Raw genomic sequence first — 16,798 nt, 5'->3', positions numbered from 1 at the left:
CCTGCTTTTTTATAAAAGAGCAATACAGAGCTTTTAAACAGTATGGATCTGGAAAATCCGATTTTGGATATAAAACGGTGCTGCCGGATTGCTTTGGGAATGACAGTCGAGCGATTCACATTAACACTAAACACACCGACTGAGCTCCACGAATATTTTTGGTCAACAGACCGAAATTGCCGCGGTTGTCGTTAGATAGGCGTTAATATTTTTCTCGATAAAAAGATAGTACAGCAACAAACTTTGTGTTATAAGGTAGACGTACCAAATATGGTGGAGATATGTCATCTGTTAAGACAAATTTACGTATGAATATCTAATTATAACTCAAAACGTATAATACCTAAAAGTTTTCCAGCACTTTGTGATGAGTAGAAAAGAAATCAGGCGCCAGTTTTGATGACTTTTTGACGAAAGCTGTCAAAAAGCTGGTTTGAAAATAGCATTGCGATGTACCAATTATAGTAGTAGTATTTCTGGCATTTCGTTATATGTGTACCAAATATGGTAGTATACTGGAACACCGAAGACTAATTAAACAATCAATTAATCAAAATCAATTAAAAAATTAAAATAGATCAAAATGAGTAATGAAAACGACGCTTATTTGAATTTTATTGTTGAAAATAATTAGAAACGGTTCATAGCTGCGTGATCCGCTCCTTGGATGTCAGGTACTCACTCACTTGGGACAGAAGTGCATGTCGGGAAACTGATCCTGCTTACCAACAATTAGTCGACACAATTTGCTGCTCCTTTTGTTTTGACAGAACAGTTAGTGGTCTTTTCTCCAATGTCCAATTCTCCAGTGAACGATAGTGGACATCGGAATCCCGAACTGTTTACAGCTTGCGTAAACCATCATTCCGGAGTTTAAGACCTCGATAAAACGGACTTCTTCGAAGTAATGTTTACGGGAAATTTGCTTTCGGTATTTGCTGTTGAATGTAAGTCAAATATTGTAATTATATTTAGGTAATAAGCGACTATCTATTGTTCATACCTGATATTTTATTAATAGCAAAAGCTAATAAAACAAACTAGTTTTCAATCACGCCCGGTAAAGAACACACTATGACCAAAAGTGACAACGATGGGAAAAAACCCGAATTAATCCACCTAGCGGTGTGACCTAGCCTTTCTACTGCAACAATCATTATTTTTAATTTTCTCAGGAACATCTATTATTGAGTTGACTCTATTTTTAAACATCAGTTCCTTAGTCCTCAAAATCCTTATTTAATAGTAAAATTCACAAGAACGTACTGCGTGCATTAATTATATTTTCTTTCCGAGGGTGTGAAATATTTGTAAGTATCATTTGATTTACTTTATCAACACCTTCTTTTTATATTTAAGTGATTTAAACATGTATGTAAACACAAAAGATCTGTAGATGGCCTTAACTTTTGGAGTTCAGAGCAACATAAGAAGTTTGTTTTGAATTGATAATATGAAAAATGTGTTCATATAAAATGAGAAATGTTCATATGAAAACTACAAATATGTAGTATGTACAAATATCTTGATATTTTCACCACAGTTTTCTGACCATGCGCTCAAGAATTATCATCTATCAAAAACTAGAATTTTGCATAATTACAATAATAATTATTGCGCGAATATTTCCTTTTTCACGTTTGAAAAGAAGGATATCTAGAACAAAAAGATTGACCTCAAAATTTTTCTATAAGTGATTTAAATGCTTGACTTCAATTATGTAATATATCTTAGATGAAAACATAACTGGGTAGAGCATTAGACATGAAAAACGAAACAGAGAAATTGGGCTTTTCCTTAGCTGGCACTTCTTCAGATAATTAGTTTTGCACAAAACTTGAGCTTCTTTTGTATGTATTTTCATGAACTTTATCTCATCGTTTTACGTTGTTGCCTGTTAGAGGGTTAACGAAACGAGAGGTGTAAAAGCAACGCCATAAGCATGCTTGAGGTTGGGAAACTTTATCGTTTTTCAGCGCTTGCCTTTTTCGATAGTCGGTCCCACATGCGCAAAATTTGTTTGAAATTTGTATAAATTTATTTGGGAAAATCTACTCATTAACATTTTCAACCCTATACACCACTATTTCTGAATGCTTAAATCAACTGCTTTTCTTTGCTTCTGCTTGTCTAGTCCGATTGCAAGTGACAGCAAGTGAATAAAATGACAAATGAAATATTTCTCACTTTTCCTGATATTGTGAATGTATTCAAATTGATCACGATCGGTGATTCACCAAATTAAAACCAAATCATATATATTTTCCTGATATTTTAAAATGGCAAATACATGGACACATATAAGCATACATACATACATACATACATACATACATACATACATACATACATACATACATACATACATACATACATACATACATACTTGAGATCTATCAACTCAAGAGTAATGTTCAAATAATAATAAATTGTAGAATCTTTCTTATTGAATTAATTTATATATAACATTTATTTATATATAACAAAAATATGTTTTCAACACTTTTTTTACACATTTCTTTATGTAACTTTCAAACCACAACTCCATTCATCATGAAATTTATAAGTTAAGGTTTTGAAAGGCTACTCTTTCATTTGTAATCAATTTTGTTCAAATCGGTTAAGGGACCTATGAGATAATAAAGTCCCATAATATTCGTATTTTTATACATAACTTTTGAATTAAAAGTGCGATCAAAATGAAATTCGATAGCAAACAATGGGACAACTTGACCTTTCATTTGACACTAAGATCATCAAAATCGGTCCAGCCATCTCTGAGAAAAGTGAGTGAGAAAAAAAGCGTTCCACACATACATACACACACACAGAAAATGCTCAGTTTTCGAAACTGAGTCGAATGGTACTTGACATTCGTCCCGCTGGGCGTTCTTTCGATTTTCGGTTTTCCGAGTGATTTCTATACCTTTATACTACAGTGAGGAAAATTCGTTTAAACGCATGGTCAATTTTGGCTGATATGATTCAACAACCAAAAAAGAATATGTCAATACAACTTTATGCGACTGGTAATTGAGAGTAGATTTTGTGTATATATTGATTTGGTTTGAATGCTACTCATGACTCCGATAAACCAACATATTTTATATTGGTTTGGGAAATTCGTTTAAGCGCATACTAACAAAAACCGCTTTTGATCGTTCCTGAGAGGACAAATCCTTAGCTAGCTGTCATTTTAGCGTACTATGATTGCATAGGTAAGCAAAACATTGACCGGTACTTTTATATTGTTGGTCAGAAGGCAAAATAGTGAAAGCAAAGTATTTAAGTGACTCATAGCAAAAGTGGCCCGTAAATTGAAGGATGTTGAATCAAGCAACCGTGAAATAGCTAGCAGAATAAACCGATTCGAACTAATACTACGAAATCTAGTCAAGAAAGGTGAAAAATATTGGTATAAAGAAGTATACCAAGGGGAACGCCCAAATAAAAAACTATCCGTCATCGAATAGTGCAGCTGGGCGAAACAGGATGGTATTCTGCTGCAGAAATAGAGGAGGAACTCAGGCTCTCGATTACAAAGAAGCGAATTGCACAAATATTGCGAGGATGTAGACACTTAAAGTACACATAAAAGTCCAAAAACTTAATCTTACTCCATCTCATATCCAAGCTAGGATGGAATTCGTCCAAAAGCACATGTTGTGGAAAAAAGAATGGAGCAGTGTAAATTTTTCGGTCGAGAAGAAATTCAATCTCGCTTGCCCCAACTACTAGGCTTATTACTGAAGTGATTTGAGGAAGGAACCAGAAGTCAAACTGAACAGAAACTTTGATGGCGGAAAGCTTGTGGTTTGGGCTGCATTTCGCGTAACTGAATAACACCTAGTGTGACGATTTCAACCACGATGGAGTCCGAAAAGTACGTAGAATTGTTGCAAGAGGCCTTGGCTCCCTTTACCGAGAATATTATGGCAGAAGATTTCATTTTCCAGTAAGATAACGCAGCCTTCCACGTTAGTAAGAGAACATTGCGAGCGAGAAATCAATGTTTTGAAATGGCCTACACGTATCCCAGAGTTAAACCCAATTGAAACCCTTTGGAGTATTCTAGTGCAACTTGTTAACCAAGATGGATGACAGTTTGGAACAGTACGGGAGCTCGAAACTGCAGTTAAAGAATCTTGGAGATCCATTAATGTCGCAATACTGCAAAAGCTCGTCGATTATATTGCGGACAGGATTTTCGAAACAATTCGAAATAGCGTAAAGCAAACGAAATGTTAAGTATTGTTAACTGTTAAAATATTGCTCACATCCTTGTTGGAACCAATAAAAGTTAAAATGCGTTTAAACGAATTTCCTTTATTAAAACCCATTTTTGTCCTTTTCTCAACTCTCGAAGGACTTAAAATTCAAATCGGTATTGCTGCATATTACAAATTTAGGCAACCACGATTTGATATTATTATGGTTTGTTTATAATATTTTGTTAGGTTAAAACATTAAAATATTACCATGCGTTTAAACGAATTTTCCTCACTGTATATTTTCATATAGTAGAAAGGCAAAAAGATTTCGTATGCTACGATAATCGGTCATCGCCTACTACTATGATTGGCGCACCGTTGTGAAATTTTGCCAATCATGGTAATACATAAAAGCAATCATTCTTGACTAAAATCGTATTAATTTTTTATTTCACAACGTTAAGAAGGTGGTGACTAATTCCCCCATGCGGTTTTATTTTCGAAAAATGTAGCTTTAATATCGAAAATGTCTTCATTACGATTACGTATAGCTTAGCGAATCGCTAAGAAACAAATCTCACAGTGACACGAAATTTTCAAATTATGTTTTTTCACATAAGAAATAAGTTTATACTAAAAGTAAATTAATAAATCGATACAGGAGAAATTTTTTTTGCATAATATCTTTTGGAATGCAGAACAGCGTGTTATACATGTTAAAAGAGCAATAAGCTCTCTCGTATTACCATGATTGGTGCTATAACTATATTTGGTACTTCTACCCTATTTCAAATATATTTTCTAATAAAAATAGCTAAGCGGAATAGTGCTATAACGCTGTGAAAATGAGCCAAAAAGCAAGGGGTCAAATGACTCCTTCACGGTATGTTTAGTGTTGAAATCGAGCTTCACATCAAGAACAACGCCCAGGTTCTTAACATTATCGGCTCTTTTGAGTACCTGGCTAGCAATGGTGTTCTCGAAAATTATACCAGTCTTCGATGGACCGAATGGTGACATAAAATTGTAAATCCAAAAGTAAGGTTGCGTCGTTGAAGTAAAACGAGAAGAGCAAAGGGCCATGTTGCTGCCCTGAGGTACATCCGATTTGTCGACGAATGCGGAGGAAAGACTTGAGTTGAACTGTACACGTAGTGTTCGATAAGTAGGAACTTAATCACTTGACAAAATGTTGCGATGCACCAAGCCGGACTACGGATTACGTCTTTGTTTACTATACTGGGACTGGGTAGCACTTTGTGAAAACTACAATAGAAGTGTAATGTTTGAATGAAAGATTTCAAATGCTAATAACTACTAAACTACCGCCATCCGGAGCGAGATTGTGCCAAAAAAGCCCTTCTAGTGGGTGACATTGTGCCAAAAACATAAAGTTATTTACCTTAACCTAAATAGTGAACATTAGCATGTTTATAAACAATACAAATAAATAATCAGTAATAAAGTAGTTCATATGGGGTCGTCCATGAACTAAATGGACTATTAGGGGCAGGGGGTCGGCCAAAAACAACGCATCATACAAAAAGTATGAACGAAAATAACCCGGATAGGTCTGAAATAACAAAAAATGAGTTCGTAGTCAATGGACAGCCTTTATATAGCCAGTAGCGTTTCTAGGGTTAACAAGGGGGAGTTATATGAAGGGGTGTATCCTAAGGTGGCATACCTATTTGATTATTTAACAAAAGTAACCATTACTTCGTACGGGAACCCGCGACCGCAGAACATGTGACCTATCCCACCCCCTCCCCCCTCCTTAAAACTGGCAGTTTATACACGGTATAATGTATTCGTCTTATATTAAAGTGTTTATTCAAAGTATCTGAAATTTCCAGAGAAAAAATAAAAATTAGTTTAAATTATTTAGCAGACCTATGATGCTGTTTGCTCCAAAATGGATGATGCAATCTAATCTGTCGAAATATTGTGCTTAATAGTAAAGAATGTGAGTGTACTGACGTATTTTTGTTGTGTATGTGAAATCCACAAATTGGATCGAACATTATGGCTTGGCATTTATGTCGTGTGTTTGTACTATGCTGGTCAACTCTCATGGCATATTATGAGTTTTTTTGATTTGGGGATTTCGTCTTGATTTTGTGGCTTAGTGTTTTGCGTCGAACCAAAAAAACCGGACGGAATAAATTATTGTTTTAATGCAGCATCTCACGTTTGCGTCTTGGCTTCAAAATAAGTATGCATTCACGCTAACGTGACACACCCCCGCCATGCCTAACGACCTAACTAGTGGTTTGAGCGTCGGTTGGGAATCCTCTTCCTTCACTCACTTTGCTGAATCTTAAGATTTTACTTCACAGACTTTCTCTTTTCACTAAGAGTACACTTTAACTTTCCGGAATTTTTGTAACGTCTTCACGGCGACTTCAGACAAAATGAGCCCGATATGACGTCTCTCAGTCAGCTTTAAAGCCACGTCTGTGAGTTTGAATTTTTGAATCCGTTACGCGCCATTTCAAATTAAGCCAAGAGAGATGTTGACCGTGCTGACCGTTGTATTCATTGGAAGAATTGGGGGTTATTTCTAAATGTTGTAATGTTCAGAAGTGTTCTGGTGCTATAAAAAACCTGTAAATTTCCCTATAGTTCAACTTGCCAAATTATTATTTGTAACTTTGCGTATAATTGTTATTATTAAACCGCAAAGGTTACAACTTATCCAACGCATAACAACCTTTCAATACATTGTAAATGATTAGTTTATATACCTTCAAAATAGCAAGTTGATGCGATTTCTTGTTTGGGTTGGTTTATGCAGGACATTTTTTACAAGTGTTATTCCCGAGTATTTTTGATCGCGAACTTTGAAACCCTGTTTAGGCTAAATAGTTTGCCAATATTATCTGTGTTCCATTCTAAGTTATGAAGAAATATGTTATGTTCATTATCGTTTTGAATTTAGGTCAGCAGTTTCTATAACTATAATAAATTTTCACTAATAAACATTTTTGGTTTTTGGCCCAGTCTCACCCCGGATGGCGGTACTGGCTCCTATACAAATGAAACACAAATTACCTCAGAACTCGAGAACTAATACTGAAAATGGATCAAATTGGGCATGTGAGGGTTTTAGGAGGCTGGATTTTTTTCTATGGTGTACTGAGACCCCTTCCTCTTCTAAGAGGGGGGAGGGGAGCTCCCAGACAAATGAAATGCAAATTTCCCCATAACTCGAGAACTAATCAAGCAAACGGAACGAAAAGCTTTCTTTTTAGTTTGATATCAGGATTCATATTCAACTAAGACACTCCAAAAACTTCAGTAAGTTATTACCTTAATAAAATCCGTGATCCGGCCTTCCGTTCCTTCCTTTTTTGGCTCATTTTAAATGTCTTTTCGATAACGCGAAGGACGAAATAATTCGGATTTTCCGCATATAGAACATCATACTTTTGACTAAAATCAAAAGTTGTATTTTAATATAGAAACCTCGCTCCCCGACAGCTCCACAATAGCATATATATCCACAGCATATATAAAAGTGAGCGTGAGTATGTTTGTATGCTTGTATGTTTGTATATACAATACATGTTCCACCATAACTCCAGAACGCCTTGACCGATCTCCACCAAACTTGGCACAACTATTCCTTGTTATAAGAGAATCAGCGCTGGGGGCTCATAAGGGGCTCGTAAAAGGGGGGGGGGGCATGATTTCGAAATGCCTGGATGGTTCTTCATCAAACTTGGCACTCATGTTCCTTGGTACACTCAAGTCTTTTTTTACACGGTTTGTTTTTTTCGATTACTCGAAAATGGTGCAGCTAAGGAACTATTTACAATCTACGTGAGGAATGTCGAGCTACTCCCAAATGTATTGAGAATGAATGGTCTCTAAGTTACCCCGTTCTTAATACTCAAAAAACTAAACCGTGTAAAAAAGTACTTGAGTGTATAAGGGAATCAGAACTAAGAGGGTTGACAAGAGCGGGGGTCCTAACAAGGGGGACAATTCTTTAACAAACTTGGCACAGTTGGGCAGCAACTGGGACGTTGAAAAAAGAGGGGGGTGATAGAAGGGAAGAAACCAACATGTAGGGGGACGAGAAACGTGAGTATGAATGTATGTACTGCCATAGCTCCGGAACTTCTGGTCTGTTCTTCATCAAAGGTCGTTTGTCAAACACATGTATTTTGGCATAAAAGAATCAGCACCGGGGGGTTGACAAAAGAGAAGGGGAACAAGGGGAGCGAAAGGTTCAAATGTGTGTTTTCCCTTTGAAATTGGCTCTCAAGATCAGAGGGCAAAAAAATTGTTGGGTATGAATAAAAATATTTTGTATAAAATCCTACGGGTTTCAAGGGAGAGAAATGAGTATAAACGCTTCTAGCACCAGACAGAAAGGGAAGTTCAAACAACGTAATGACCAAAAATTGGCAAAAAAATCTTTGGATTTTGTTTCGGTTTTGGTAGGTTTTCGCATGAAAAAAATAACGCGTATATGAAAAGCAAGAATAGGTTTAGTTTTCACTACTAAAATTTAAGTAAAAACGCTTAAATCGCATAATTTCTTTAGTTTGTTTAAAAAAACCACATTAAGAAACATTCGACCAGACCCTCCCCACCCTCGTCATTCAACATCGAAAGAACAATTTCTGTATGTCTGTCCGTATGTTCCTTATACACTCGGAAACAACTGCACCGATCGGAGTGAAAATTTGCACGCAGTGGTTTTTGGGGCTGGGAAGGATGTTATGATAGTAAGAGACCCCTCACCCCTAAGAGGGGGGGCTCCCATACAAATGAAACACACATTTATACATAACTCGAGAACTAAAGCAATTTTTATTTTTATTTTTCTTCATTTTTTTATTTTTTTTCTCATCAGTTTTGTATGATTTTCAAATCATTTTTCCATTATTTTTATCTGCACGAATTCAGGCTTGGTTCATCAAATTCCAAACGTGGACTACTTTTTATGAAAATATGATCATACGTGTTTAGTTTTTTTTTGCATTGTTGATTTTTTATGAAAGTAGCTTTATTCTACGATGATTGCGGATCTAAGAGATATAAATTTTTGAAATTAGCGTTATCCGAGAAAGTTTTGAAAATTTGCTTTGGAGAATTGTTTGTTTGTTGAAAATGTTTGTATTAAACTGTGATGTAAGGTTCAAATACGCGTCACTAATTTTTGCAATGTCAAAAGCATTTTTTAGGTTCAAAATAAAAATGTTCATGTTCATGTTCATGAGAATATACGCGCTTGATTCTTTCCATCCTTTGGAACGTAATACATACAATTTTATGAACAAAACTTTTATTTGGAACATAAAAACATTTATATAATAAAAACGATTAAATGATGCCTCTTTGAACCTTAATGATTGTGTACGATATTAAACTTTTAGCAAAAGGTGAGCTATGCCCCATTGTAGGCACACCATAATTGTCGGGGGCATATTTTAGCAGTTTAAAATTCTCTTCATTCCACACTGTACCAGATATGAGCAGATGGCATGATTCTGGAAATAAATCGTTCACGATGTGGCAGCAACCTAGATCATAAAGATCGAATAAATTATTTCTTTGTTTCAACATATATTTGTCCAATTCGATACAAGTAGGTAATATGTTTCTCACTTACTTTGGCTTCGTTCAAATTGGTCCGAGGTTTCCATCGTCTGAAAATCAGACCATCCAGTAGAAGACCATCCATTTCCGGAGTTTACTGCTGGCAATCAAGCAAACCTGACCCTTACGGCCATCACAGCACACATACTCACAGACACACAATTTCCTAGTGCACCCGCCCTGAAAGGGTACCAGCAAAGAAAAGCATCGTCTCGCATGAATTCATACATAATTTACATCCTCACCTCTTCTTATTTATTGTCTCTCTGGTTTCTTATGTTCTTTACAGCTTGTTATATTGATGTCGAGGAGGAACAAGAAGAGGATGCTCCGGACAGCAGCGGCAAGTTCCAGGAGGACCAGTCCAAAATGGACAAACAGAGAACCGGCTATGCTGACTGGGACGATGACGAGCTTACTAACGGCCAGTCGCACTGGTGTGATTTACCGGATCACATCATGGAGCGAATCTTTGCACACCTGAGCATTCGGGAGCGGTACTACGCCAGCTTGGTAAGATATTTCCAGCGCGGTTTTTGCACGGTGGGACGAAAGCTGTGTAGCCACTTCAACGGAATAATTTTTGTCGCTACTTTTTGCTGTCACGAATGCCATCGCACGTAAAATATTTTTAAATTGAATTTTCCTGAATTTTTTTTTGTGTTGGTTCTGTAAAGTCATTTCATTCCACTGTGCGAACTCCTTTATCCCGGTTCATGGAATGCGAAATTTTCAAGAAATTGTCTTGTGCTGATGGGAGCTCGATTTATTCCATTTCGCTGATGAGATGATTTTTCGTTTCCCTCGCGCAGACCTGCTACAGCTGGTACCGGGCCTTCTACTTGCCGAACGTGTGGTCCAATTTCCTGGTGGAAGATAGAACGCTTTCCAGACTGAAATACAATTACTATTCCGGCTGGCAGCCAGTGCTGGATCCGGCCCGGATGCAGTGTTGTCTGATATCCGTCGGGAGTCTGTTCCGGGGACTAGACTTCCGACCGGACTTTTCGTTTAACAATATGTTTCAATTTATGACCACTATATCGTGGGCCATCGAACAAAACCAGAAGCCTAAGTTCCCGGCGGAATGGCTCGGCTGTGGGACCAAAATTAAATCTCTAAATTATATCTTCCCGTGTAACATGGCCTCCAGTGAGGATCCGGAATCGATTAAACTGTTCGGGACGGGCGGTCAGCTGCTGGCAGCGCTCAAGAAGCTGATGCTCAATTTGCCGAACCTGCAGACACTGAAGCTGGTCGATCTGATGCTGGAACGGTACGAGGCGAACCATTTGCTAGACGAGGTACTGGAAGCGTGCTGTCTGGGGCTGAAGCGGTTGCATTTGATCAATGTAACAATGGTACATTGTCCTGTGATGCATATGGGGCTGTTTTTGAATCTCCAGGTAAGTTTACTATCTACATTGTTGCTCATTTCTCACAAAATTCCTTACACTGCGCTCCATTTCATTTCATTGTTCGGAATATTATATTAACACGTCTTCAACTATGGATATACCTACAAGCATTAGAGACAGGTAGGTATGTTGATTATTCCGATAAGAAAGCACTGCTGTGTCGAAACAATTTTGCAAAACATTGTTACAACTTCTATGCTTGCTGAAGATTAGGTTTTTGACTGCTATTGTCTGTATTGCGTTGATACTTTCTGGAAACAGTAGAAGCGTAGGTTAGGATAATGATACCAATTTCAAAAGTATGGGAAACCACTAAGCGAACCACCGTACGAGAGTTACAACTGTTGCAGATATGATTTGGAAAAGTTAATTACGCATTATATTCATAGTACATACGTTGTCAGCAGCTATCTATAAAGTTTTGTTTAAAAACTGTGATTATTACCAGCTGCTGTTTTATATTCTCAGATACTACAACAAATGTTTTCTAAAACAAAACAAATTAAAGCTTTAGTTTAAAGTTAGTCGTCATTAGAGGTGGAAGAAACTCACCACCGTCACGATCCTGATTGAAATTCTTGGATATTAATTGCATGTACATTACGGCAAAATCTAGCTACGCTGTTCTTCTGATTGTTATTTTAAAAAAAAACTTTATTATGAAATAATACCGGCAATAAACCGTTTATAAGGTTATATTATAAAGCTTTTATTAATATTTTTGAGCAAAGTTTAAAAAAAAAGTTTAACAAATTTTTGTGTTAAGACCCTTTTAAAATTTTAAAGGGCAGATTGCTATAAATAAATTAGCAGAAATCTTCAATAACACTTCCAAAATGAACACAAATTTTAGTAGATAATAATTTTTTAATTACATACTTCGATTGGCGAATATTTGAATGGTTTTGAGTTATATTGAAACAAGGGATGGTTCGATCACTTTGACTCAATTTTGATTTATTTGACAGTACCGTCTCAACCAAGCAAAATTTAAAAAAGTTATGAACGGCAGATTTGAAGAACTAGCGGTATCTTCTAACATTACTGCTAAACGGCCTATTTCCCCGTTGGTAAACAAATAAGCGTTCACTGGGTTACCAAAGGGGTAGCAGCATTGGAGCAAAAGATATAGCAAAGCTTTATTCAGCAATACTGTAGATAACAACTAGTTCTATACCAATCTTTCTTATGTAACTTTTTCAAATTTTACTTGACTGAGACGGCACTGTCAAATGATACAAAATTGAGTCATAGTAATCGAACCAGCCCTGATTGAGACCATCCAAAAATGTTCTGGCTAAATGAGCTCGACGAAAATGAACCAAAACACTTCATGCGTGATCTGCCGAAAATATTTTCAAATTAATGGGGAAAGCTGGGTGAATAAATTGAGTACTAACCGTTGCCTAAACTAAAAGGGATAAACCCTATTCGATTCTACGGTTCTTTTTACACAATATAATTAGGTTTTTAAGTCTTTGCAATGATCGAAATTGGGTAGGGGAAAGTCCTATATACTTACTTACTTTACCGAGCCGAGAGCCGGGGTGGCTCTTGTCGTATCAAGAATTCCTCTCCATCGTACTCGGTCTTGGCTTACTCGTCGCCAATTCGTTGTGCGTCTCGACACACGCAAGCCGGCTTCAACCTGGTCGAGCCATCTAGCACGTTGCGCCCCTCTATTCCTGGTGCCGGTGGGGTTCTTGAAGACAACGGATTTCACTGCACAGTCGTCCGGCATCCTTGCGATGTGACCGACCCACCGTAGTCTCCCAACTTGCGCCAGATGTACGATGGGAATCTCTCCAAGCAGGGCCTGTAACTCGTGATTCATACGCCTCCGCCAATCTCCGCTTTCCGTTTGTACTTCGCCAAAAATAGTCCGCAACATCTTTCGTTCAAATACGGCAAGTGCACGTATGTCTTCCGTAAGCAAAGTTACTGTCTCAAGTCCGTAGAGGACAACCAGTCTGATTACCATTTTGTACATCGTCAGCTTTGTGCGACGGCACATGCTCCTCGATCGAAGCGTCTTGCGGAGGGAAAAGTAGGCTCGATTTCCAGTTTGAATGCGTTGTTGGATCTCCTTACTCGTATTATTGTCGGCGGTGACTAGAGATCCTAAATATACGAACTCATCAACCGCTTCCAGTTCATCGCCGTCGATTGTCACAGTCCGTGGGAGGCAAACGTTGCTTTCTCTGGAGCCTCTTCCTACCATATATTTGTTTTTCGACGCATTAATTTGGCGTAGATTACCTCCGCCGCCGTCCCAAGGTTTCTAGTAATGATATCGAGGTCGTCTGCGAAGGCTAGGAGTTGGCTGCTCTTACTGAAGATCGTTCCTCTCGTTTCGATGCCCGCGCGCCGGATCATACCTTCAATAGTGATATTGAATAACATACAGGACAGTCCATCCCCTTGCCGTAACCCTCTGCGCGATTCGAAAGGGCTTGAGAGTGTCTCCGAAACGCGCACGTAGCACATCACTCGTTCCAGAGTAGCTTTGATCAGCCGCGTCAGTTTGTCCGGAAAAGCGTACTCGTGCATTATCTGCCATAGCTGTTCGCGTTCAACGGTATCGTATGCTGCTCTGAAATTCACGAAAATATGATGCGTGGGCACGTTGTACTCTCGACATTTCTGAAGGATTTGTTGGATAAAGCCTAAAATAAAAAAATAACGGTTTTTTGCTTTTTTCCAACTTTTCGCTTAGAATTTCATTATTATTTTTACATATAAACCTGACGCAGACCAAAACACAACAACTGAAAAAAGAATCATGTAATTCCGTCCAGCCGTTCTTGAGTTTATCCTTCATTCAAAATATGTTATATTAATTTTTATAAATTGGCGTCCGCCCCGGTTGTGAAACTGTTAAATTGTACGGTTATGAAAAATCCAGAAAATCAATTATTCAATATGGAAATTATTGAAATGGAATATTGAGATCTCGAACTACCAGTTTTTACATGCATTTATTGCAATTCAGATTTGGACGAAACCCCGATTTAATCCACCTAGTGGTGAAAGGAACCTTTGTTATACCATCTTATATGTCATTTGACATAGGCATTTTCAGTTAAAATATTATTTTTGTTTTGTATTTGAATTTGTAAATTTCATAAAACTGACAGAGTCAAATTATATACGCATCACTTTGAACTAAATTCTTATATAAACTGTTTCTTAGGCCCAGCCGTTCTCAAGTTATTCAGATGTGAAATCTCAAAATTATCTATTGGAGTCAACACATGCAAAGTATCCGATAACCGTGTAATCGACTTTCACGGGTTTGAACCAAATTTTGTCAGATAGTTCATTTTAGGTCAGAAAGTAAAAATCTTAAATTTGGTGCCGTGATACCTCCATTAGTGGTACGATTAGTGGTAGTACCTCCTTTTTAAAAAAAGACCCGTTTTGTCAAACCTTTTTATTTTTTACTTACAGATAAACCTGGAAATCTCGACCAACATGTCAAAAGGTCCAATGTGCAAATAAGAGATTCTCTTTGCGTTTCTTCTCTTATGCTTATTACGGCGGCATAAATACATTTCAACCCAATTATTCTAAAGGATAAGCTTTCCAATAACACCAGTAACCGTTTCATGCAAAATAGACGCATTCAAGTGCATTTATGCCGCCGTAATAACCGTAAGAGACGAATCGCAAAGAGAATCTCTCATTTGCACATTGGACCTTATGGAATGCTGCTCGTCAAATATTAGGTTTAGAAAGAAACTATTTTCACCTTCAAATTCCAATTCCAATCGAAAATAGTCGAGTAAAAACTGGCTTTTTTTAGCGTTTTGAGCTGGAAATGATCATAAAGAAATCGACACGTCTTCGGAATTTAATTCAACTGTTTGTTAACGCTGTGCTAGTTATCATCCATATGCATCCTAGCGATAAACAATTTTCAGAGTGTATTTTAACCTACTAAATTACTTATTACTTATATAATTACTTATATTATATAGAATATAGGAAAGCAATGAAAACATCGTGTACAGAATTTTTAAGCAGAACTGATTTTAAAGTGGCTGTTAACTTCGGGGTACAATGCTAGCCTAACAAGCCAGTCATTGTATGTTCGAATCTCGACTGATCGGTGTCGCTACAGAGTTAATAGGATCTTTGCCCTAGCCCCGTAATTTTCCTGTACTCTAATAACCAGCTGCGAAGTCTGTCGATAAAGAAGGATCAAGTTCTGAAGGACGTTTACACCCATGGCTTTGCTTTGCTTGATTGCAAAGTGGTTTCTTCAAACAAATCATTAAATTTCGCAACCAGTAAGAGATAGATAGTTACTATATGCAGCAAAGTTGCTTATTTTAGTGTTCTAGAATTTTTGTGAAGACGCTATTTTTTTGGACGCATGTAAAAAACAAAAATTTGTGTCACCCTATTAGGTGGATTCACGGTCAACCTAAAAGTGTAAGAAAATGTGCTATATTTTATTATTTAACTGCTGCAAAGAAACATCCGTTGCAAAATTACACATTTTTACCTTTGTTATACTATAACAAAGGTTTAGGAATTGGTCGAAAAACACGAAATTGATCCGAGGCCCGGAGGGCCGAGCCACATATACCAATCGACAGGGTTCGACGAACTGAGCAATGTCTGTGTGTGTGTGTGTGTATGTGTGTATGTATGTGCGGGGCGCAACTTTTCTATCGCCTGTTTCTCGAAGATGGCTGAACGGATTTGTTCGCTATTACTTTTGTTTGAAAGGTATTATTGCCTAGTACATCACTATTGAATTGTTTCATGGTCCGACTTTTCGTTTGAAAGTTATAAGCAAAAATGTGAAAATTACGTGACACGATTTTCTCCGGAACCAAATGACCGATTTCAACGATCTTAGTATCGAATTAAAGCTCTTGTTAAGGCTAAATTTTTCGGATAAATTTTATAAATTTACAAATAAGTAGTTTAAAAGTTATGCTTAAAAAACCTGTTTTGACAAGGTAATAATTATCGCCTGTTTCTTAGAGATGGCTAAACCGATTCAGGCGCTTTTAGTCTCATTTGAAAGGTAACATAGCCTAATAGATCACTATTGATTTGTTTTTTGATTGGACGTTTAATTTGAAAGTTATGAGCAATTGAAAACAACACATTAAAATTTACAATAATTTACACGAATTTCAGCTAAGATAGTTTATCTAGTTTGAATTATTTTGGCATCAAATTAGAGATTTTAATGCTGCAAATATATCTGCAAAATTTTAGAAGAATCGGTTTTGCCGATCAAAAGATATTAACCCTCCAACACTCGCGCCAACTTTGTAATACGGTTACTCGCGCGCACAATGGCCCAAAGCCAAAAAGACATGCGCACTAGAGTTTTGACTGAAAAAACTTGGTTTTAGGTTTATGAAACCTTCGGAAGAATTTCTTGAAATTGAAAGTTCTATCATCTGGTGCAATTTAAATTTTGATTAACCCCCCTAAAAGTGAAATAAAAAAAAATATTTTTCTTCAGTTTCAATATAACACATTGATGTGTTCTGCAAAGTTTTAGAACATATTATTACAAGAAATTTTGTT

At 37.0% G+C, this 16,798-nt stretch overlaps 1 protein-coding gene across 1 annotated transcript in view; it reads left to right on the top strand.

Annotated features, from left to right (window-relative positions):
* The first annotated feature begins 9,573 nt into the window (after positions 1-9,573).
* Positions 9,574-16,798, top strand: part of LOC128735313 (uncharacterized) — a 42,585-nt gene continuing 35,360 nt past the window's right edge. Inside the window, exons 1-4 of the mRNA XM_053829803.1 lie at positions 9,574-9,607; positions 10,114-10,151; positions 10,239-10,337; positions 10,637-11,230. Of these exons, the coding sequence (XP_053685778.1) occupies positions 9,574-9,607; positions 10,114-10,151; positions 10,239-10,337; positions 10,637-11,230 (765 nt within the window). The remainder of the gene's footprint in view (positions 9,608-10,113; positions 10,152-10,238; positions 10,338-10,636; positions 11,231-16,798) is intronic.

This window comes from Sabethes cyaneus, chromosome 2 (genome assembly GCF_943734655.1).
Source record: "Sabethes cyaneus chromosome 2, idSabCyanKW18_F2, whole genome shotgun sequence".
Taxonomy (NCBI): domain Eukaryota; kingdom Metazoa; phylum Arthropoda; class Insecta; order Diptera; family Culicidae; genus Sabethes; species Sabethes cyaneus.
Note: the sequence above shows the minus strand (reverse complement) of the source record. Positions and strands in the feature narration are given on the sequence as shown.